General features: G+C 46.1%; 1 protein-coding gene across 3 annotated transcripts in view; it reads left to right on the forward strand.

Annotated features, from left to right (window-relative positions):
• vwa8 (von Willebrand factor A domain containing 8) overlaps positions 1-12,371 on the forward strand; it is a 76,316-nt gene extending 63,945 nt beyond the window's left edge. For all 3 annotated transcript variants that reach the window (XM_040149333.1, XM_040149334.1, XM_040149332.1), the window contains 6 exons: positions 1,687-1,795; positions 4,570-4,695; positions 5,297-5,455; positions 7,491-7,589; positions 8,447-8,685; positions 9,957-12,371. In XM_040149333.1, coding sequence (XP_040005267.1) covers positions 1,687-1,795; positions 4,570-4,695; positions 5,297-5,455; positions 7,491-7,589; positions 8,447-8,685; positions 9,957-10,065 — 841 coding nt within the window. In that variant the 3' untranslated portion in view covers positions 10,066-12,371. The remainder of the gene's footprint in view (positions 1-1,686; positions 1,796-4,569; positions 4,696-5,296; positions 5,456-7,490; positions 7,590-8,446; positions 8,686-9,956) is intronic.
• Positions 12,372-24,126: the final 11,755 nt, after the last annotated feature.

The raw sequence follows: 24,126 nt of genomic DNA on the forward strand, positions 1-24,126 counted from the left end.
TACAACGGCGATGGCAGGTGCAAAGTTAGCACGGCCTATAGAGCCTGTTTACGGGAAATACACCGGCATGAAATGAGCCTGGATTTGATTTTTTATCCTGTTACTTTGCTCTACTTAAGATCTACTTAAGCTGTCATTCACTGCTGCTTCCATAAACAATCTGACTTCCACTCTATCGTCCATTTATATAGTAGAGGAAGGTTTATTGCCGCTCTATACCCTCTCCTCGTTCTGAGCTCAGATACTAGATGCAACCTCAATGAAATACACTTAACTAACCAACTAACTAACTATTTAGCTTTGTGTTATTTTTTGTTTGTTTTTGTTACGTTGATTGTTTTTTCTTACTGGCTCGCCGCAGGTTGTTTTTTGCGAGTTTATTTCCTTCCATTTAAGATTTTTAAAACAAGATTCCAGGTGTCGGTGATGATGTAGCTCAGCCTAATTCAGACGCCCGTCGCAGACATCACGCTGATACAGCAGATGGGAGTGAGTGGATGTTTGTGTGCGCATGCAAGATCTTTTTGATTGCACGGCCGATGCCAGCGCAGTCTACACAATATATCCGCCTGACTCTGCTCTCATGCAGTCAACACACACACACACACACACACACACACACACACACACACACACACACACACACACACACACACACACACAGGTTTGTTGCAAGCTGTGACACATAAAACCAGAGCCTCTCCACCACCTTTCAATTCCTGCCTGCGTTTTGAAGTCGCTGCTCTCTATCTCTGTGGGGGTCACGGTCTGGTTGTCACCAAAAGTTTCAAACACCTGGCAGAGATTTCCCCCGCCTCCCCCCGGTCTCTTTCCAACACACATCAGGCTGTACAAACATGGAGGAGGTAGGAACCTTAGCACATCCAAGGAGGCTTCTGTCAGACATATTTAAGTACCTGCACGGTGGGATTTTGCTGATAAATTCGGCTTGGGGGGCACAGCCCACCTGTCTTGTCGTGTCCACAGGTGCGTTTTGGAGAGAGCACACAGATGCACACACAAAAAAGTGCTCCACATTTAACATCACTGACCCCTGTGTCCGTTTATCTACAGGTGTCCTGCGCTCGTGAAAAGATTTCCTTGTCTGTTTTCTCTCTTTCTCTGTCTACCTGACCTTTCTTTGGAACATCGAGAGGCAGACGCAGGCAGTGTCACAAGAAGTAGCTTCAAATTTTACCAAAAAAATGTAGTTGTTAATCTGCTCTGCTGCGTCGGGGTCAGGGGCTGCATCAGCAGACTTGTAGGTTTTTGAAATTACAAATGCAGTACGTTTGGATTAGTGTTGGTATTGAGAGAAGATATTGATTCTCACAGTAGCGTTTGTTGCACTTTATGAATTCGGAACCTTTTTAGGGAAGCTGAGTTGTAACCAACTAGCTTGGATATCCATTGAAGGACCAGTACATGCAAGGGAACATGTGACTGAGATGTGTACAGATGGAACTGCGCATATTTTAAAATCTAACTGATCCAGTATCACTTGATTTGTATTTGCACTAAAATCTTGGGCGCCCAGGTGACATCTCTGTCAGCCGCAGATGGGAACAAATCGGTTTAACCTGCGTTTAAACACTTTGAAGTTGAAAGTCATATCGTATCAAGTCATGGCTGTTGGACCATCTGTCACTCCTCCATTCTGTGTTTTTCTTTGTCCTTCCATCTCAGGTTGAAGGAGATCGATATGAGCGAATACGATGCCGCCACGTACGAGCGCTTCTCCTCCGCTGTCAGGAGACAAGTTCAGTCTCTACGTATCATCCTGGACAGTTTACAGGTCAGCATCACTCCACCTGGCATCACACTTAGCACTTTATTTTACACATGGTTTCATGTTTTGATGAATACCTGCTCCTCGAGACTGTAGAACAAGACACAACCACTGACAGGTTTGGAAAAGTCAATTTAGAAGTCCACTTAATCACTATGTTGCAGTTTCGGGCCTTATCTCTAGTCTTTCCTCCTGTGGTTAGAGACAATAATCAGCAGGTGGCCAGTTGATCCCAAGCAATAAAAAAAAAAAAAAATGGTTTTGCAAGATGGCTAGAACCCTGACCTCTGCATGGCTTTGAGTTTAAATTTGGTATAACTTTACCATGCCGGACGACTGAGGTTATGATCCCAAGGGATTCAGTTTAGTGCCAATATGATAAATCAGAATATGGAAAATTAAAAAAGACTTCAGTTCAATGCAATGCATCATAGGCACAGGCATAATCCAAGTAATCCATAATCCAGCTAGACTGGGATTTTAGGTGAAGTAGTTTTTATTTTGAATCAGACAGTAAGGACTGTAGTCCTGTTGTCAGTCAGTGAACTAAAGTATTGGGGTCATCACGTGTAGTGGTAGATGGCATTTGGTTGACCTCATACAACCTCGCACGTGTTGATGGGGCAGGAAGGAGGGAGAGCTGTCCCCCAGGAGCGTTCTGATTGGTTGAATGAAAGAAAAGCCAGAGCGTAGGGGGTAGTGGTTAAAAATCCAGGATGAGACATTGTCTCCATTTCATTATTTTGGTTTAGACTTTCCTCCCTTTGTTTGAGTGTCTTTGGGGAAATGTGTGTTCAAGTGGGGCTTGGTGTGTGTGTGTGTGTGTGTGTGTGTGTGTGTGTGTGTGTGTGTGTGTGTGTGTGTGTGTGTGTGTGTGTGTGTGTGTGTGTGTGTGTGTGTGTGTGTGTGTGTGTGTGTGTTCATGCGCATGCGCATGTGACTAGAGGAAAATCATGCAGCATGCAACAATGATTACAGAGCAGCAACGCTAAGCCTTGCTCTATTATTCTCCTGTCCAGGTGTGAGGCTCTGTTTGTATTTTCTGTACTGGGTGGGTGTTTGTGTGTGTGTGTGTGTGTGTTTGTGTTTGTGTTTTCATTCCAGGTGTTTGCAGCCATGCCAGCGCTGGCTTTGAATGTGAACATTGGTTATTGTTTGTATACGTCCTTGTAGCCGCGGGGCTTTTTCCCGCTGTAAAGACGTTGGAGATTATACCAATTCCAGCATGTGACACTATGAAGTCATGTTATTTTTAACATACCTGAAGAGTGATTTAAGAGTCTGTTACACACACACACACACACACACACACACACCTAACCATAGCTGGCAACCTTTCAATAAAGATCCATTCATTTCCAAACCGCACAGCATAAGGCCCTGGAAAAGTAATGCTTCCAGTTCTGTTATAGGAACCGTAAAACCATGTGACTGGCCTGAGGCTGACTGGGATAATTTCATGCAGATGTGTCAAAATTTCCTATTATTAAATTATACCAGGGCTAACTAATGTAATTTATTATTTTCAATATCAATTAGGCTGCAGATTATTTTCTCAATCAATCATTTTGTCATAATTTCCTCAAACCAAAGGTGATACCATTAAATTCACCAAAAAAAACCAGCCCAAAACCATAAAACTTTCAGTTTATTTTTCACGTAAGACAAACAAAGGCAACAAATCCTCACAACTGAGAATATGGAATCAGAGAACAGTTGGCATTTTAGTTGAAACGTACCTTAAACAGCGAATCACAATAGTTGCCAATCAAGTTTCTGTCTATAAACTAACTGATTAATCAACCAAGTCGGTACTTCTAGGATAGAATGAAAAGGAATATTGAAAGATTTAAGGTATTTATTGTTTCTGGCATTATACAGTACTGTGCAGTTACAATTTAGATCAGACCTCAGTTACTCCGGTTGTAGAAGGCTTAATAAATAACTCTCAAGTGCTGGTCTGAGGTTCAACTGTTCCATAGACACTTGCGAAATCCGGGTCCGGATCACGTCCTTTGCAGTCTTTACTGAGTCCTCTTCAAGGTTGGCACGATACAACTTATTTAACGCACGCATTTTTTGCTCCTCTTCATTGCGTTTCACTAGCACACACCTATCTGTCTACAACCTGTCTCTTGTTACGTATGTCAGTGCTTACCTATGATGTTTGGTCACGAGACCCACGTTTTGTGTGATACGACGGCTAATCTGTTCTTTTGTGTCTCAAACACACACTTGAAACTAAATGTCATCGCTGTAGACTGTTTCTAAAGCCTGACTGGGGTGAGGGCCGATGGTGTTCCCTCTTTTCTGTAAAGGAGCTCCCCTTCCTCGGGGAGCAAACTGAAGACAGGAGAGAGTGATGCTGTTCTTCCTCTCTCCTCCCTCCTTCCAAGTGACCGCAGCGAAACGTGGAGTGACATCCTGAGAAATTGGGTCAGAGCCTCAAAAAGACCCCTGCCCCCCTGCTTCTTTTGTCCAGTGGGTGCGCACGGGAGGAGAGATGGTCACTGGGGGAGACAAATGTATGCATGTGCGTTTGGCTGCGAGCTCCTTTTAGCCTTTAGGCCGCTCATACTGTATGTGCCCTAAACCTTTCTGGTAGTCTCTAATGTGTCAGAATGAAAATTGCAACTATCTGGGTCGTTTCACAATCTGTTGTGAAGAAAGAGAAATGAAATCTTCTTCTTCCCTAGACAGATTTTGAAATGTGTTTGTTTATTTGGTTGACTGGTGCATAACTCAAACTATGTGTGTGTGTGTGTGTGTGTGTGTTTCAGGCTAAAGGGAAGGAGCGACAGTGGTTGAAGAACCAGGCTCTGGGAGAACTGGATGATGCTAAAATCATTGATGGGCTGACTGGAGAGAAGGCTATATATAAACGCAGGGGAGAGCTGGACCCAGAGGTGTGTGTGTGTGTGTGTGTGTGTGTGTGTGTGTGTGTGTGTGTGTGTGTGTGTGTGTGTGTGTGTGTGTGTGTGTGTGTGTGTGTGTGTGTGTGTGTGTGTGTGTTTGTTTTGCTGCGTATATTTAAACCATGCTAAAACATTGCCACACTTCCAAACACACAGACTCACACACATAATTTGAACCTTTATCTGTCAGACAGTACATTCCACTGGTCTGTGTGAGATTATTATTACACCCTGTGTGTCTGCTCAAGCTCACACACACTTTCTAGTCATTTCTCCCAATGTGATGTATGCTTGAGTAAGCCTGCACACACACACACACCCAAACAAACACAAAGCTATGAGATAGTTCCCACACTAATCATACAAACACACACAATGTTTTCCTCTAAGCATTGCATATTTTTGGTCTGGCCTGAGGGTCTACACTGAAATAATTGCACCCAGTTTTGAAATCCTGGCCTTGTTTTGAATGTTATTTAAGTAAGCTACACTTTATTCGACAAAACACTCTTCGAGTTGGGTATTTTCTTTAATCAAATCATTAGTCGCTGCTGACTCTGACTGAAAACTCTTTCCCGCTGTGTGTGTACAGCCGGGCAGTCCCCAGCAGAAGCCCAAGCGCTTACGGGTGCTAGCCGACGTGTCGGGCAGCATGTACCGCTTCAACGGCGTGGACGGCAGACTGGAGCGCTCCATGGAGGCCGTGTGTATGGTCATGGAGGCCCTGGAGAACTACGAGCACAGATTCAAGGTGAGAACGAGCAACATGTTACCGAAGAATCTTTTACTGCACAGACTTAAGCCACCGCTGTCATCTGCTGTATGTTACTTTTCCTCGCCGGATCGGCTGATGGATATCAGCGAGACGTGCACCATATATGAAGTCTATGTCACATAAAGAATGTGTATTCAGGAGGACTTTAATCTTATATCCTTACTCCCCTGAATTAATCTGGACCTCAGCCGATTCTTTATAACACGTTTCTTCATATGTGAGCTAGTATATGTGTTCAAACGGTATCACCTTTGGGAACCTTGGACAATCAGGTTTCATCCCACAGAGCCAAATACCAGTAGGTGTAAAATAAATTCTAATAACCAACCAAGACTTTCTCTCTCAGCTGAAATTCATTTCACACAGTTTAGCGGTACGAGACTTTATTTGGATAATCCCTGGGTCAGTAAACTTTATCCGCGAGTCTTCTTCCACATTCGCTCTGGTGATCTTACGGATGAAAACTCACTGGGGTCAGAGCGCTGATCTGGCAAAGGACTCGAATTTTCATACCCAGGTCCTCAAGCTGTCTAGTTTGCCATGTCGCGGAGTTGTTGAATTGTAGCCTCACACGTGCTGCACTGTTATTGGTAAGAATGACAAGACATTGCTCAGTGCTGAAGGACCTTGTAATCTTCGCTACCTGCCCGCTGCCGTCCAATTTTTTGGGCTGCTGGTGCTCTGTTGTCAAACTTTTTACCACATCAGTTTTAGTCGAAGAAAACTCACAGAACAGAGAAGAATTGATGGGTCATTCGTGGATGGATAATAAGGAGTCCGTCGTAGCCTGGAGAAGCAGGATCCATTGGGTAGATGGAGGAAGGCAGAGAGAGAGAGAGAGAGGGGTCGAAACGAGGGGGGAGACGGAGAGGGAGACATGGGTGTGAGTAAAAAAGATGAAGGGAGACAGACTTCTTGGCCCCTAAGTGACACTCAACCCAACCTAATACTGATCACGTATCAGTGTCACACAAACACTCACACACATTTCAGTGTTCATCATCAACACGTCAGTGTAACTACTTTCTTTGCATAGCGACCCTTTAAGAAAAGTGCATCTGTTAACACTGGAGATATACACACCTTCACTGGTGTGCACCCATGCTACCTTCAGTCTTACATTGTCTCTCTGTGTGTGTGTGTGTGTGTGTGGTGTGTGTGTGTGTGTGTGTGTGTGTGTGTGTGTGTGTGTGTGTGTGTGTGTGTGTGTGTGTGTGTGTGTGTGTGTGTGTGTGTGTGTGTGTGTGTGTGTGTGTTAAGAGAGAGAGAGACAGAGAGACGGCAGTAGGCAGTGGTAAATAGAGATGGCATCATGCAACATTAGTCTTAAGAATTTGTCACTTTATAGCTTCATGTCCTATTTATTTCAGTCATCATCCATTTACCAGCCAAGAAAGGATCGGAAAACTCACGTATCAGCGGTGGGACTTTAATTTTACAAATTTTAATCATATTTATATTTTGAATTAAATTTAAGGATTCTTGGTCCCTGCGGTGTGTGAAAACTGAAATTGAAAAAAAACTGAAAAATGGATAGTACAAAAAGATTTTGATCTGAAAAGATAACATTTAGGAAAAAAAAACCTGTGTTATACCCAGCAACAGCGGCGTGGACGGATGAGACACGCGGTCGCATACCTTTGACCGCCACAGTCATAACTGCCCTTGTTAGAAATAGCCCATGGACGTAATACCTGGGTCCTGAAATAGCTGAGTGGAGCCCGCAGTGCTAGGCTGGACCGGCCCTATGTAGGCCAGCCTATGGGAGGCACGTACACCTTTGGCATGGCTGACGTACTGTAGCGGGCGCTGGTCGGAGGGAGGACGGCCTCACGCGAGTTACGATCTGACGTTTCTCGCACCATCGCACCTGCGTCCTTACGCTTCATTCGAAGTAGCGTTCTTGGTCCTCCCGAAGGACGTTACAGTGGGGGATAGACAGAAGGCATCAAACGTTTCACCTCTGTACCAGCTAATGTTTCTCTCACTCCAACTTGTTTCTTCTTTGCAGTATGACGTAGTGGGCCACTCAGGGGACGGCTACGACATTGAGCTGGTCAGAGCGGACAAAGTCCCCAAGAATAACAAAGAGAGACTCAAGGTCCTCAAGGTAAAGATTCCTACTCTACTCAGTCCATTCATGTCTTCTCACGCCGGTTATTCTCATACTTGACCAACCGAATAGCCTGCAGACAGTGGTTTTACAGGTCACAAAGCAGTATCAAGCCTTTCGCGGCTCCAGAGGGAGCTGCATGAGGTCTGATAAACGTCCTCGAGTGTCGGCGTCGCGTGGGGTCCGAAGACTACAAGTTACCGGGCCTCCGTAGACCGCTGCTCATCTCGGCTGCCGGCTACAGGCTCCAGGTTACATTAGCTGCCACTAACGTGACGCACCCAGATCTCGGGTTGCATTGTGGGTAATGTAGGCGCCAAGTTCTGACAAGGAAGAAAAGCATACATGGAATAAAAAAGACGATACGTCTGGTTCTGCTGCGTCGATTTTAATCCTTTTCTTTTTTCTTTTTTTTTTACTGTTCATGAGTCCAGTAATGTTTAGGAGTGCAAGGCGTAATCAGTGGAGTAGTAGAAGTAACTACTCCACCTTCTTGCCAAATGCACTCATGAAGCTCAATGCAGCTTTCTTGGAACTTCGCAGAACCCTAGACCTTCTCTCATTTTATTTCTACTGTATTTATGCATTTTAAATGATGGTGTTTGTCCGTACTGTGTCCCTGTCGCTCGTCCTTGCCAAAGTCCTGTAATGTCGGTTACCCTGTATTGTACTTTTTTTTTTAAAGCTATGTGGTGAAACCAAAGATAATTTTCCACTACGTGGACAATAAACCTCGTAACCTAACCAGACAATCCATTAATAACAAACCCGATATCCACTTACCCCTTTTTCCCCCGGGTCGCTCTCCCCCGCCCCCTTCTCCTCTTTCCCTTGCTCTGCCCCCCCCCCCGCAGACCATGCATGCCCACGCTCAGTTCTGCATGAGCGGCGACTACACTCTGGAGGGCACAGAAGCCAGCATCAAGGAGCTGGCACGAGAAGACGCCGACGAGCACTTTGTGGTGGTGCTCAGCGATGCCAACCTGGAGCGCTACGGCATCCGGCCCGAGCGCTTCGCCCACGTCCTGACCTCCGACCCACAGGTCAACGCCTTCGCCGTCTTCATCGGGTCCCTCGGCGATCAGGCTGAAAGGTGAGGAGGTGGAGGTGGGGTAGGGGGGCGTCTTGGTGGGGGGTCGAGTAGGGGTCGCAATGGAGGAAATATGAAGAAGAGGTGAAGGGGGAGAAAAAAGAGACAAAGAAGGATAAGGATGAAGGGAAGTAAGTGAAAAGAAGCAGAAGACTGTTAATGAACTCCACGCAAAGAACCCCAAATGACTGGTATTTGAATATCAACATCCCATGTAATAAAGCAGCCATCTTGTGGCTTTTTGAAGGAACCTGCAAAAATCTCCACTCAGAGTTAATCTTGACTGCAGCCGAACTTCCGAAACCAATAAAGAAGAACTAGGCTTCAAAGTGAAGTAGAACAATGAGCATCCAGTTTAGTCCAGCTGAGAGCTACTCATGTTCCCACCTGCTGCTGGTCCTGCTGACCTTTGTTGTCACATCCCAGATTAACTCCTTCGCTTTACGGCGGGGACAAAAGAGGAGTAAAATCCTCTCCTCATTCTTATTGCCATTCTGCTCCAGGCTCCCCCCTGTAGCCCCCGGCGCGATATACTTTACCTCCTCTCTGCTGAGGCCCACGGGCCTCGCATGAGCCTTTCAAGAGCCGCTGCTTCATGGTTAGAATGCAGTCAGAAGATTAAGGCCCTTCAGAATGACAATGAGCTGTTTTGCTCCCGGCTAATGTCTCTGTGAAGAGTAGGAAGGAAGTGAGTGCGAAGAAGGAGACCTCTGACCCACGAAAGGAGCTAAAACTCTTTAACTCCGCAGGTTGAGCTCGTGTGGAACCGAGCTCTGAACTCAAAGACGGTTCAAGTCCAAATGTGGAGAAAAGAGGAATGAGAGTAATATATTCACATGTCGTGGAAGCATGCAAGCGCAGGCGCTCATTGCCGGAAGCCACTTGATTTGACATTAGGGCGCTTTGGGAACACTGTTGACCGTCCGAGCATGAGTGTGTCCTCACTTAAAGGACAAACTACTAATTGAAAAGGAGGAATGCGTAAGCAATTAGGGAATGAAAGAACCATCAGAGGTAGCTGGTTTCCTCAAAGGACTGAAAGACAGTGGAAATGTCTGTGTTGTTTTGTTCCTAAGCTCCGGCATGTGAATGACAGCCCTTTCGCTCACACACTCTACTCTGTCAACGGAAATGTTTCGTACCCATTCACATAGCAAGCAAGTACTTGTCTGTCTTCTTATTTGGGGAAAAGATTCTGTTGCTGAAGTTTATTCCCTCGGTTTGACCCCAAACTTCTTCTTTTTCTTTTTTTTTTTTTTTTGCCTGTGTTTCAGACTCCAAAAGACCCTTCCTGCAGGGAGATCCTTCGTTGCCATGGACACTAAGAAGATCCCCCAAATACTGCAGCAGATCTTCACATCTACAATGCTGTCCAGTGCCTGAGACCGTCGCTAACACACTCGAGCACATACGCTGACTCCTTATCTCCTTATCTGAGCACATAACCTTAAAATTAGTTCTCCAAGTTCTGAAACTTGTCAGACTTTGGCACGATGTGTCCTTGACTCACTTTCTCCATCAGATTATGCGACTTTATCTGAGCTGTATCGAGTCTGGAGACTCGGCCCCGTACAGGCCCTGAACGGGGAAGACGGTTATGTTTATTATTTTTTAGAGAAGCCTTCAGTCTGTCTGTTAAATCTTAGCGTGACAGTCGAAGAATGTTTAGCTGTTTTGTTGTGTCCCGCGGGGAACAGGTCCCGTGAAGACTGTGATCTTGTTCAGTGTGGCTGTGCTCCACCGACAAGTGACACGCACTGCAGGGGCGACTGCAGCGACATTGTGAATGGCCGGAGCCCGTCTCAGACCTCGTGTGGGGATCAAACACACAGCCTAACCTGTTGTTGTTTTTAATTGCGTTTTTGGCCGACAGCGCGCTGACGCACGCGCCTTTGTCCTGTTTTGGGTTTTGAGCCACTTTGCTTAGAGGAGAGGGTCGTGAACTTGAAACAGCCTCACTTATTTTGGACTTCCTGCCCATTTATCGTCTGTCACACAGAGACACACAGGATGGGGCAACACTAGCGCGCCACCTGACCGACACTTGGATGTGGCGTGCGGCAATAACTTGGCCCCTTTGGAATGCTGGGACTGTGACCAGGGAATTTCCCACCTGACTGCACACGCTCTTTAAAGGCAACTGGCATTGCACAACCCCCTGTCGTGTGTGTGTGTGTGTGTGTGTGTGTGTGTGTGTGTGTGTGTGTGTGTGTGTGTGTGTGTGTGTGCGCGCGTGTCTGCGCGTGTGTGTTCTCAGATCTCAGCTCGCCTTTCATTGCCAGAGCTCCCACTCCTCTCTCTTTCTCAAACACACACCCCAGGGCCTCTGCCACTGCAAGGAAAGTTAGTAGCAGAACCTATGACTGAGTGTGTCGGGGCTTAGTAGCGTATGCTCAGAGATTAAGTGTACACAGACCTGTGTGTGTACATCATCTCAGTAACGCTTTATTTTCTTGGTCTCATGTTTTACAGCTAATTTCTTGGAAAGTTTCATGATAGTTTCCTATAAACCGGCTGGTATTAATCTGTTCATTTCTAGGGATATTTCACCGCCCACGCAAGTTGTAGCCAATTAAAAGGGAAATGGAGAAAGTGTCGGCTGCTATAGTAACCGCTCACTTTATGCTAGTTTTCAAGAAAGAACTGGGAAATGATGTAGTAGGCAGGTGAAAAATAGTTTGTGAACAGATGTCAGTTTCCATCTGTGTTTTCTAGAAAGACTAACAAAAAATCTTAATTAGACAGAAAATGTTCCACCCTGAGTCACTTTTATTTTACAGGTCTGACCTGTGGAAATCAGGCAGAGATGTGTTTGTGAGTAGAACTGCAGGAGTCCCAAACACAAACCTAAGGAATTTCCCACGCAGCTTAAAAACTACAGGTGAGCGAGCAATTCAACTAATGTGAAGAATAAAAGTCAATCCAATAATCATTTTCCGATTACCAAAGAAATCTATTACTGTGCGGCGGCACTTCATACGTAGATGTGCTATTTTTCACTTACCTGCTACATCATTTCTGTAGCAACTAGCATTCCACTCCTCCATTTCTCTTATAATTGGTACCAAATTGCATTAGCATTTCTTCGAAATATCCTTTACAGCTCAATACCAGCTGATTTCTTTTAGGGAATTATGACTAAATTTCCAGGAGATTAGCCGGAAAATATGGGACCCGTAAAATGAAGCGTTGCCATTATTTCCGCCCTAAGACACCATGCTGTGCAGTCGCATTGAACCCCACCGTCTGTGCCAGTTTGCAGCCACGTGCATCCAACGCCATATCAGTTTTGCCCCTGGTCGTCGTACTGAGTTTTCCTGCCTGGCTCTGCCGGACGGGAAGGATCGATGGCACGGTCTGCCTAACCATCCGTGTCTGTCGATCCCTCTTTGATGGAGGGGCGGCCCCGTCTTTATGAACCTACTTCAAACTCCCTCCGACCCCCTCTCTCGCTCTCTCGCTCTCTCGCTCTCTCTCAATCCGCTGATTAGTTAGAAAACAGGACAAGTTTCTGTGCGGACATTTTGCCTACATAATACATTTGCTTGCTGAAACTTTGGCATTTAAAATGTGCATAGACGCATTTTAAGATAATAATCATTTTTAATGTATTTAGTCTTATTCAGTTGTATATTGTTATTAATTTATGGGAAATAAATTGTAAACCTAATGTATAAAAATGTAATAAATCTTGGTGACACTGCTCAGCCGATTCCGCCCAGTATTTTGTCTTGCTGTCAACTGAAACACCTTTTTACACACAGCTGATTATTACACGATTAACCACTTAATCTTTAGGCTCTGTAGCTCTAACGTTTGCATTTGGAACCGTTGGTCTCCTGTTGCCGCCGTCTCTCCGGGTTACAGGTGAACTAACGGACGAAGTAAATCTGTGTGCGTGGGGATAATTCTCCGACTTGTGAAGCTACATAAACCATTTAAAAACCCACTGACTTATCTGAAAAATTGCATCGTCGTAAAGCTGAAAAACGAGGCTGTTTTTCTTGGCTCATAAAAAGTGGCAACACTTCACTTTAAATCTCTCTATCCAGCATTTATAAGCATGATACAAACACTTGATAACTGACCTATAACACCCTATAATGTAGTTATAAACAAAAATAGCACAGTATTTGTCAATAAGTATAACTTCCCCTAGGAAGACATAGTTTATATTATTACAACTTGAAGTAATGTGCTACCTAAAAGACTAATGTTTCGGAGATGCCAGTTTTCCACAGCTCAGCAAGCTACAATTTTATTTTTTAATTTTAAACACTATAAATACCCAAATCATAAATGCACATTTCTACCACAAAAAGAGCAGAGGGGTGTGCAAACACATCTTCCATAGTATTAGAGGTATTCAGTAATATTTGTAAAGAGAGAATTATTCTAAAGTAATAGAGTAAGTCCACATAATGTGTTCTGAGTGTGTTATTGTGTTGTACATTGTTCTGCAGGAGACCAGAAGCCCTTCATTCTTCGAAACCGAGGGACTTCTTAGAATCCCAGCCCGCTCGGTTCCCCTCTCATTTCCTCCCTGGTCACTTTTTCCATGTGTTGTAACGATCCACTCACTCAACCGCAATCACCCAGCCGAACCCCCCCCCCCTTCCTCTGACTCACCAAAACAACCCCAACACATGCACCGCGCAGCTCTTCCCGGGTCGAATCCTCACACTGTCTCGTCAGGTGCCATCCTCCGCTCTCCTCCACATCGGATGCTTCACGCCCTCCGCTCCACTTTCCAGTCCGACTTGTGGAGTTCAGACGGCCAAAATAAATCAGAAAACCCACCGTGAGCTGGCAGTTAAGTTATCATATAAACTGGCAGAACAGATGCTTTGGAATAAAAAGTTGCAGATTATTGCAACAGCCTTTTATTCATCCCACCGTCTCTGCCTTGGCCCTTTCTGGCCCACGGAAAGGGTTCTGTGATGGTAATTGCACACTGGCGTCTCTCCCGCCTCCTGTACCTAACAGATTTATTGACACACTGTTTATCCCCCTGGATTTTTAATGAGAAACCGACTCTTGGGATGAGTTTAGGCACACTTACACACACCTGGTCTGCCTATTCTAAAAAGCCCTGTATGATTACAACAGAGAAATCAGATGTCTAGACCAGCGGGGGTATTACGTGCATTAGTCAGCGTTAGGTGGGTGGGTGTGTGTGTGTGTCTGTCTGTGGTGGAAAAATCAGCAGTAAAGTCAAGCTGATGATTCATAAAGTGTGTGAGGTATTTTTGGTTGCTCTTGGCTGATGTCATCACATTTCAGTCTGGACCCGGTGTTTGACGAAGCAGATAACACTCGCACACCGACACGCCCATACGGTAGATAATAAGTGTGACCATCTTATGCGTCGGTTGGGGGGTTGGACTGCAGCGCCATTGATCTCTACGCGGACCACAGATGGGACACCGCAGGGGGAGAAACTGACCGGTCGCTGCGATCGATTGCTGATCTGGTGCAGGACAGAGAGGGCAGGGCGATTGTTCTAGCGTTTGTCTAAACGGGAGGAAACGGGAGCCTGGGTGCTCACGTGGCTGCAGCTGGGTGACTGACGCCAGCCCGTCAGTTGCTTACAGGCCTGTTAGTTCGAAATGTGTTTACAGTGCGGGAGTGTCACGTGTTAGGGCATATCGACCTCAAAAATGTGGTCGGTGGAGGTGAAGATGTCTCAAAAACATGCGTATGACCTGGGGGTTTTATGAATTACTCTGTTTGCATGTGTGTATATTGCCTCGTGTGTGTGTGTGTGTGTGAAGCCAAGTGCTGGTGTGTTCTGGTAATGAGCAATAGTGAAATCAGGGGTACAGGCAGCTTTTAAGCAGGATCGTTTAATAATATCAGCCCAGTCACGTACACCAAGACACAATACAGACAAGAAGGAGAGCGTCACACAAATACTGTTAAAAGTGAGCGTATTGCGTTTAAAGGTAACTACACACAAACACAAGGGCTTCGGTATCCTGTAGTGGTACAGACAAACAGCTTGGCAAGAGTCCCAAGGCTTTACAGCAGATTCATTAGTCAGTAATAACAGCCCAGAGTCAATAGTGCTCACTAATCACCAGGAGGTTTATTGTGAGCATGTGTGTGTGTGTGTGTGTGTGTGTGGCTGGCTGTTAATATCAGTATGTGCCTGAGTCTGTGCAGATAAAGTGTGTGTGGTTTTAAAAAAAAAAAAAAAAAAAGAAAGAGAGAGACACTAGTTTCATTTTGCTAAAAGAGATCCCTCTTGAAATACCCCACCCTGGCTTGGAGACACACACACACACACACACTGAGTGACCACCTGACAGCTGCCCCTGTCAAGGTCTAATTGAGTTGTACATTTACTCTGAGAGCAGCCTCATGAGCCATGCCGCTGACAGACCCAAAGGCAGAGCGGCAGAGCACCTGACACGCAGAAATGCTGATACGCAGACGTGCGGGCAGCCGGTCAGACGGTTGGAGTAGTGGTGAAAAACAAGCTGCTGTAAAGGGAGGGATTACAAGACTGTTTTTCTGCACTTCACCCGGGTTCACCCAGAATTGATGATGCAGTTTTGTGCTCAAAAACCAAACTTGGGCTTATGTCTGTGAAAAGATTAGTGGTAAATGAAGGTGAAACCCACCAGCAACATAGTTTTGACAACATCTTATCAACATGTCAGTGTTATATGTTGAAGTGAATGCAGAAAATACAGTTTTCACACAGTTTTGCAGCTGTGTCTGAATAATAATAGTATATTTTTCACTCTAAATGTGTCATTTGTACTATGTAGTTAAGGTATGTCCCCTCTGAGATCTGCCACCCTATTGTGGTGGGGGGTTTGCTTGCCCCTATGACCCTTGGAGCTGTGTTGTTGGGGGCAACAGCTCCTGTTTTGGTGTCCAAAGCCAAATGGTCCAAGATAAAGGGCCAGACTTACAATGATTCAAAGACCTCTAGGGATCAGTGTCTTCAGGAAGTTAGCTACGTCTTCAAAATCAGGGAAACCAAGGACCCCTCCAGGAGCACGGCCTGGAAGGGGATCTCACTGCCAACTGGGTGGTAGTCGAAGGAGGCGTCTTGTACTAATTAATGGCTCCAAAAACTGTTAGAGCATATAGGAGTTTGTAGATTTACCTAACACCAAAACATTTTTGGTCAAAGATCATTGATTGACATATTTTGGACTCTTGGGTGAAGCAAGAGACAGAGTTGCCAACTGATCACCACCTGGTGGTGCGTTACATCAGGTGGCGGGGGAATCTGTTAGACAGACCCAGTAAAACCAATGAGCAGTGAGGGTGGACTGAAAACATCTGTCTGAGGTCTCTGATGGCAAGGCTTTCAACTTCTACTGCTGAAAGAATTTTCTCTACAACCCGAGGGAGTTGGGTATAGAATCTGAGTTGGCGACGTTCGAAGACTCCATTACAGGGGCTGCTGCAGAGAGTTGTGGCCTGGTCTTCAGGGCCTGTCGTGACAGCAACATCAGCAGGGAAGAAAGAGGTCAAGCTGAAGTAGGAGACCTTATGGGCTTGTTAAGACCAAAAGAAACTGCCAAATCACCTGAAGACTATCAGGAGGCTACAAGGATTTAAAGGATTTCGGGTTTGGTCACAGATATCTTGGATGGCTTCAAAGGTTTTGGCAAATTAGCAAGGTCCTGCCTTCGCTGCTCCTGTCAAGGTCAGAGCTGCTGGAACTCAGGAGCTCCCTGAGGAACTAAACCGGACACAGGACAGTTTTGTTTTTGGCAACCTCTGAATCACAACTCAATTTTTTGCAGATGATGCTCTTCTGTTGACCTTAGTAGAGCAGTGTGCAGCTGAGCGGGAGGCAGATGGGTTGAGGGTCAGCGCTTCTAAGTTACAGATAAGATGCAGCTCGAGAACAACAGGCAAACTGGCATGTTTTTGGCAGTTATGGGAGCATTGTACCAGACTGTTGTGCCTACCTGGGGCAGGGTCGCAGCGGCAGCAGGCTAAGCAAGGTAGTCCAGATACCCCGCTCCTCCTGGGGGACCCCAAAACTGAACACACCAGATGAGATATATAATCTCTCCAGTGGGTTCTGGGTCTACCCCAGGACCTCCTACCAGCTGGACATGCCCTAAAAAACCTCCAAAGGGCGGTACCAGGAAGGTTTTCCGATCAGATGCCAGAAGGAACAGCGGCTCCACTCTGAGCTCACTCTGGATGTCTCCTTACCCTAGGTCTACGGTCAAGCCTAGCCACCCCACCGAGGAAACTCATTTCTTGTATCCCTGATCTCATTCTTTCTGACAATACCCAAAGCTCGTGGTACTCACGACTGTCCAAGTGGGAGGAGACCAAGGACAGGGCCTGAAGATGGCTAGAAGGGTTACATATCCCACCTGGCCTGGGGACACAAACATGAATTGAGCCTAGATTGAAATAAATGTCTGCTTAGAATTCTGGAAAATCATTTTGTTGATGTTACGTTGATGTAACTGAACTTTCAACTAATTTTGGGGTTAAACCAGTTGAATTTATGCTGCTAGGTGTTGTTTTAAGAGCAAACTTGTTGGTTAGGTTGAGTGTTAGCTGTCATGATTGAGAGTAAATTACATATGTGCAAACACACACCAGCTCACTTTGTCTGCCCAGTGTTTCTCTTTGTCATTCCCAGGCGGTCAAAGTTTCAACGGATTAACACACACAGCCACACAGGAAAAAGTCCTTTCGTCAACTGAACCCATGTGCTTGGTTGTTGAATAACCCAGGTAAGCGAAGCCTGGCCAAAGTGGAACACTTTGTAACGATAAGAGCCGGTCCAGATGGCCAATTCAGGTCCCAATGGCAGAGATTTGTGTGCACACATGTCATATCAGGCTGACAGAAACTGAGAGACAAGAGCAGGAAACCTTTCCACCTGTTAGTGGCATCCTCAGTTTTCTCACCGCTTACAAATCACTGTACTTGCCGCCGCAGACTCTCCCGATGTCTGCCTCAGACGTACTGGAATTTTACAAAATGAAAAAAATGCAATGAAATAAAAAAGTGAAATAAAATGTTATAAGTTTGAAAGAAAAACTAAGTGAATGTCAATCTCCCTAAAGTCAAAAATTTCTGGCCAATTTTTTGATTTTTTTTCTTTCGTGTGTCTTTCTCACATTCGCCATCAGACCCTGTATGAAGCCAGACGTCGGAAGCAGAGCGCGCTCTATTACTAATTCTTCCCACTGAGATCGCTGTAGCTTGCATAAGGTCCTGTGATGACTCCTTCATCATGCAGAGGATGTGGTTTTGGCAGAGTGTTACTGTGGTCAGCTCTCAGAACAGTAATGATAATACCGTTGTCCTTGACTACTGGTACACAGTGTTTTGTTTTTGTGCTCGTGACTGTCGAGTTGTTAGTTACACCAGCTATTTATCGTACAAACATGGAGTATGATTTGGGGATTTTTTTGTTTTTGTGAGATTGAGTCTTAGCCAAAAATCAAATTTCTAGAGTGACAAACACACTGGAGAGTTTGAATGAGTGAGAAAATTAAATATCAGGAAAGTGTCTGTGTCCTACTTGACGATGTCCTAAACGCAATCACAATAAAATAAAAAGTGCAGACGGCGCTTCAGTCACTGACGCTAGAAATATGTGCGATCGAAGCGTTTGCCGCATTGTTGTAGTACATGCTACATTTTCAACACTTCCATGGATATGAGTGTGTGTCTTCTCGCACATGTGGATTTATGGGACTTCCCCTCTGACGGGGCCATGTGTTTGCCGAGCAGATGCAACGAGGGGACACGCCTGGAGCTCTGAGGGCAGCAACACAGCTCCAATAGATTTCTGACCTCCTCTGCGCTTGCTGACGTTGTCTTTTTCTTCTGCCTCCTTCTGGCTGTTGGACCAAAGTCAAATCAACTGTATTTATATTTCCCAGAAATCATAACTTACCTTTGACTCAGAGGGCTTCCTAATCCGTCCAGTATTAGACCCCCTGTATCCGTAGGCCCTGGATTGGGATAAGGAAGAACTCCGAAGAAAAAACTTCGATGGGAGAAGAAGGGAGCGTTAATGATGCATAACATTATACAACCTGTTCGAGATCAGCTCCAACTCACGTGGCTCCGTGCCTCCGGTCGATCTCTGCGGAAGCAGCTGACTTCACTGAAAATGTCTTCGGACTGGTGACAAATAATAAATATTTGAGACATTGACATCTGCACAGGAAGTTTTTCAAGGTCAGATGTTATTACACGAACCAACTTGAAGCAGGAAATCGTGACATTTCTTCAGGTTGGCTTGTATCTAGTAGCAGAATTGTGTAACGTTTTATTGACATTGCTTGGGTTGTGCGGGAAAACACGCTTTTGTCACCTGTATTGGGACCTCGCTCGCTGAAGGTGTGTTCAGTGGCAAAAATCCGCCGACCGCGGTGTTTGCTTTGTGTCACAATTTGCGCGCACGTCACTGCTCGAGGGCAAAGGAGTTGAGGCCGGTGGAGCAGCCGACAGGCACATCTGGCCGGAGACCAGTTGTCATGGCTACAGGCTGTGACTGACGGCAGACAGCGGCGTTTCTCTCGTCGTCAGTGCTGCTGTGTGTCGGTTGTCCCGCCCCCCCCCCCGCATGGCGAGTCTGTGTGCCATCAGCAGATATGGCACTGACTTGGGAAACAGAGCAGATATTTCTCCTCCCTCCCTCTGTCCGTCCTCCACTCTTGCTCTCTCCCTCCTGAGCCTTTCTCTCACACAGCCCCGTCAGACCAGGCTGGTCTGGCAACACCTTAAACCAGCCCCATCTCTCTCCTCCAGCTGCATTCCAGTGCATGTCAGAGATAATGTGCGATAACTCTGCTCGTGCAGACCAATGGAAACGAATGTCCCCTTCTGCATTTCTGTCTTGATGAGTGGTGGAGAAACAAACGATGCCACCGGCGACGCAGTCTGCCTGCCTCGGCGTCTTCGTGTGTCTGTGCTTCGTCTGCCTTTCTTTTCTCTTCCTCCCCTCAAGCAGAAAACAAGGGTGGAGCTGCAGCCGTTGACCTCAGAGCCGCAGCGTCCTGCAGACGGCGTCCAAGCCCAGAGCTTAGCCCCGAGGAGAGAAGCAGTAATGACCGTAATGATGATGAATGGTGAAGTGAAACGGCGACAGGTAGGGAGGGATTTCTGTCGTTTGTGCGAGCGTCAAAGGACAAATCGGCCCTTTATCCTCGTCTGTCGTGGAAAAAAAAAAGACAACGCAGAGTTTACCGCACACACGCACGCCTCCCACGACTAAACCTTTCGAAGACAAGACAGTAAAAGTGGAGGATTGTTTTTCTGTGTGTGTCTCTCTTGAACTTTACTCCACTGAGGCCAGGAAGTTCACCACAGGCCAGGAGTCAGACCTGTTTTGGAATAACAAGGGAAGATGTTTTTCTCTGCTGCCCTGTCCACTCCCTGCTTCCCTCCTTAAATGTCATTACCCAGCATTACTGCTACTGATGATTTCCTCTCCTCTAATAATAGCCACTAATATTATTTCGCTGCCTAATGGCCTGGGAAATTACAAACACTGGAATAGCATTTATTTGGTTTTCTTGTTCGCTCGTTTTACCGAATAAATGCGTCAACTTGCAACTGGTCAGAGAGCACCAACGGCTCTAATTAGTGTAGCCACAGTTTGCTTCGGTTCCTGCTGCGCGTCTGAGGCTCGATGGGCCTAATTACCTCAGCAGTCAGGAAATGCCTCGCCGAATGCGCAGAGTTTCCTCCTCTGCCAGCTGACACAGGCCGAGCAACGGTTCTGCCGTTTCGACTCCGAGATGCCACTGTTCTCCTGCAGATGTTGTGCATTTTGTCAGGAGGTCAACGGGGACAGATGACAGGAAATTCTGTGTGGAGCCAAAGATGTGCGGAGTTCCTGCTTTTCTCCATTCAAGGCTTGAATGGTCAGAGCTTCAGAGGTGGTGTGCAGTACTGTGTATTGCACGCTTGTATGTTGAATATACGGTGAGGTTCTGCTTCGCAAAAACAAATCTCGCAGCAGGAAAGAACAGCGTATTCTACAATCCAGTGAAATCAGATCAAGTAATCAGGGACTTCCGAAGGGAAAACTCTAGCCAGGGAATTAACATATCCAATCTTAAAAGAACCTGAAATGGATTCGAGCAATTCAAGTTAAAGGTCCTTGACATCAGTTTAGGAGTTTAAACCTACATGAGCTGATTTTTTGGCCACTTGGAGGCAGCAGAACAAGATGTAAACACATCAGTGACATTATTAACATCAACTTCTAAAGTTGTTGTTGGCAAACAGTCGCTTGCTCATCAATGTTCACACTCCCTGTAGCTCTGTTTTGGGCTCCATTGACTCCTGAGGGAAACATCTGGCTCTTCAGCTGCTAAATGCTCCACCGTGTCCGCCAGCTGCTCTCTGTCTGTCTGCTGTTTGCTGCAGAGCAGGCAGCTCACAGTGGGTTTATCTGAGTTTGGGTTTTTTTTTTTTTAATGTTCCTTTTTTTTGTTGCTGAAAACAGCTGCCTGCGCTTGGAAACAGATCCAAATAGCGCGGTGAGAGGGAACCCAACGATACAGTTGCTGGCCGTAAAACCGAAACAACGAGCTATAACACTCTAAAGTTCCCTGCAGAGCTGCAGAGTCGGGCGATAATTGTCTGTAGGTGGAAAAGAGATCCTGCAACCCTGAAATGAGACCCCCCCCCCCCACGCTTCATGCATGTGGCTTGAGTAAACAAAGGGATTTACCTCTGCACTGACAAGCACATGCTCCCTCACTGGCTTCCCACTCGCCAACACTGTAAACAATAGCCTACTCTGCGACCAAGCCAAAAGAAAGGGACGGACGTTCTGAATTTCTAGGCATAAGTGTTGTTTTTCTTGACACTGTTGTTGTGATCTGCCCTATTTGGTCTTATCTGCTATAACATTCTTTGAAAGTGCTGATTCGTACCGGAACAACTGGTGGAAATAATCTTCCTGACTAGATTTTTTTTTTTTTTTACTTGTTTTGAGAAGAGACTTGTAGGGTCTTTAAATAACAATTTCAAATGTCTTGCACACAAGCAGGTCTCACGGACAGGTCTGCAGATCTTCGTCAGATAAACGTTGTAAACAAGGTGCCTACAAATGATCCACAATCTGCAGGACTCTCTGGTTCCTTCAGTGGGACCTAAGAACATAAAAAATGGGAGGATCATTTTTGCAGCGATAGAATTGTTAAGAGCTGAAAACCACACAATGATAAAATTGCTCTAGTAATATTAATTTGAATGAACTCAGACAGTCTTGAGTTTCAAGGTGACCAGTATCTGCTTTGGCTTGAGTAGCCAAGCCATTTCTTTTTTTTTTTTTTCATCAGGGATCTGTAACTTCCAGTCACCAGTTGATTTACAACTTTCTCAGTTAGACTCTACATAATTCACTGTTCATGAAAAATATGTCCCGTAGAAAACCAGGAGGGTCGGGAAGCATGCAGTGTCTTGTTGAGCCCCCTCCGAAAACTCTCTCCGTGTATTTATTTGTGCTCTGAGGGAGGGATGATAGATCGAGACCTCAGCTTTAACGGGGGCGTAATTAAATACTTTCATTTGATAGTGATTTATTATCCTTCCACTCACAAGATTCAGCTGATGAAAAGTGTGTTTGGAAAAGAAAATCCAATTGATTTAGGGACAAATCCTGGATAGCAATCTTCGTCCTATGGGGTGTGATTTATGAATGAGGAGAAGCACCGGGTCACGCTAGATTTACCGATTTAAACACAGGTTCCCGTCCTGCTCTGATTTACTGTTTGAGAGAATGACAACCCCACAAAAAGAAACCCAACAAAAAAACCCACAAAAAACAAAACAAAGCAAAACATAACAAAATCTGGGCAAGAGACAACACAGCAATATCTTTCCCAGTTTCTTATTTTCTGTCAAACACACGCACACACGCACACAGTCACACCAGGCCAGAGGCTGAAATAAATAACTTAAATCCCCCCTGTCCTCAGTAAGGGAGAGGACAGCGTTTGGCTCGTCCTCGCCGCCTGCATTGAGCAACAATTACGCGGGGTGATTTAGCTGCTGCCCCCTGGGCTCTTCCGAAGATGAAACGGGCTCCTTTGGCTTCTGCTGTCCGGGTTAACAAATGGAGACTCTGCCCTGAGGTGGCAGCTGAGGTGCTAACTCTCCAGCTAACTGCAAAGTGTTGACACAGGAGCCTTTCTGTTGAAGCCGCTGCCGTCGTTCAGAACCGTGTTCAACAGACGGATTCGCTCTAAGCTCCGCTCGTCACCGGTGGGGATTATTGGGCCCTCTCAGTATAAACCCGGTACAATCCAACGCGTTCGGATGTGTTACAACTCCACCGCACCGGTGTAACTTGGTGGCTTTCTCACGTGCCGGCGGGTGAGGCTGCGGGTCGGCGCCAGCACCGTGACTCCCCCGTGCCACTAGTGCATCCCTGAACAGTTTAGCAGAAGTCGACATGAACTCGCTTTTGTGTGAGTGATCAGAGAAACACGACAGCAGGGCTTTCGGCTGGTTTCACAACCTCTTGCAGCTTTCCTGGAGGGCCCTGAATATGGCTCCCTGTTTTTTTTTCCTGCTGATTATGTTTCTGAACCTACTTATGACTTGGCTGGATAGCTACGGTTCATTTCTGTATTTTTGTTCCAGTAAATACTCATTCCAAGAGTTAGTTAAACGTGCTGGCGAGGCTCTTTCACATCGAATAGCTGAGTTATGAGAGGAGGAGCGGGTGCAGTTTGAGGTTGCAGCTAAATCTGTACACGCTCCCGAACACGTGCTCAAGTGGCTCAGGCGGTTTCTACCGTGTGCCGTTGCACGTGTGTTGAACAACAAAGCTGAGAAGCACCTCGGCAGTCCAGGGGAAAGTTCTCACCGTCGGCCAGGTGAGCTGCGGGGATGTTTCCTGCCTCGGGGTCCAGTTCCCGTGGAAATCTGCTCACGCCGAGACCGGGCCTTAACGACAGGGTGCTGTCGCTGGCCCGAAGCGAAACTGTGACCCACCTTTCTAACATGGCCAAGGGGCGTGTAGCATCAGCGGGGTGCGAGGAGAAGTAGAGAAAGGTAAACCCACTCTCCTCCGAAAATGCCGGAGGTCGCGATGACGGTGAAAGGCGGGACCACGGACGAGAAAGGCAGAGAAAGGTACAACAGACGGTGGACGGACACAAGTGGACAGTAGCTGAGAAAAGGAGACGCGCTCAGATAGAGGAAGAGGGTGGGGAAGAGGAGCTTAGCAGGGCGGAGGAGGGGAAGCCGAGGGAAGACAGGGAGGGATGGGAAGAGAAGTGAAAGCAGGAGGAGAGATTAGAGAAGCCAGCATCTGATGGAACTTCAGTATTTTTAATATCTTCTGTCTGCTAAAATAATGTTTACTCGTCCAGGATTTATTGGGATTTACACAGACTCTGTGGCCTGATATTTCATGTGATGGGTTGTAAACACCGGAGCATATTTTGTGCACAGCAGGCTATATTATAA

This window comes from Xiphias gladius, chromosome 16, assembly GCF_016859285.1.
Source record: "Xiphias gladius isolate SHS-SW01 ecotype Sanya breed wild chromosome 16, ASM1685928v1, whole genome shotgun sequence".
Classification (NCBI taxonomy): Eukaryota; Metazoa; Chordata; class Actinopteri; order Istiophoriformes; family Xiphiidae; genus Xiphias; species Xiphias gladius.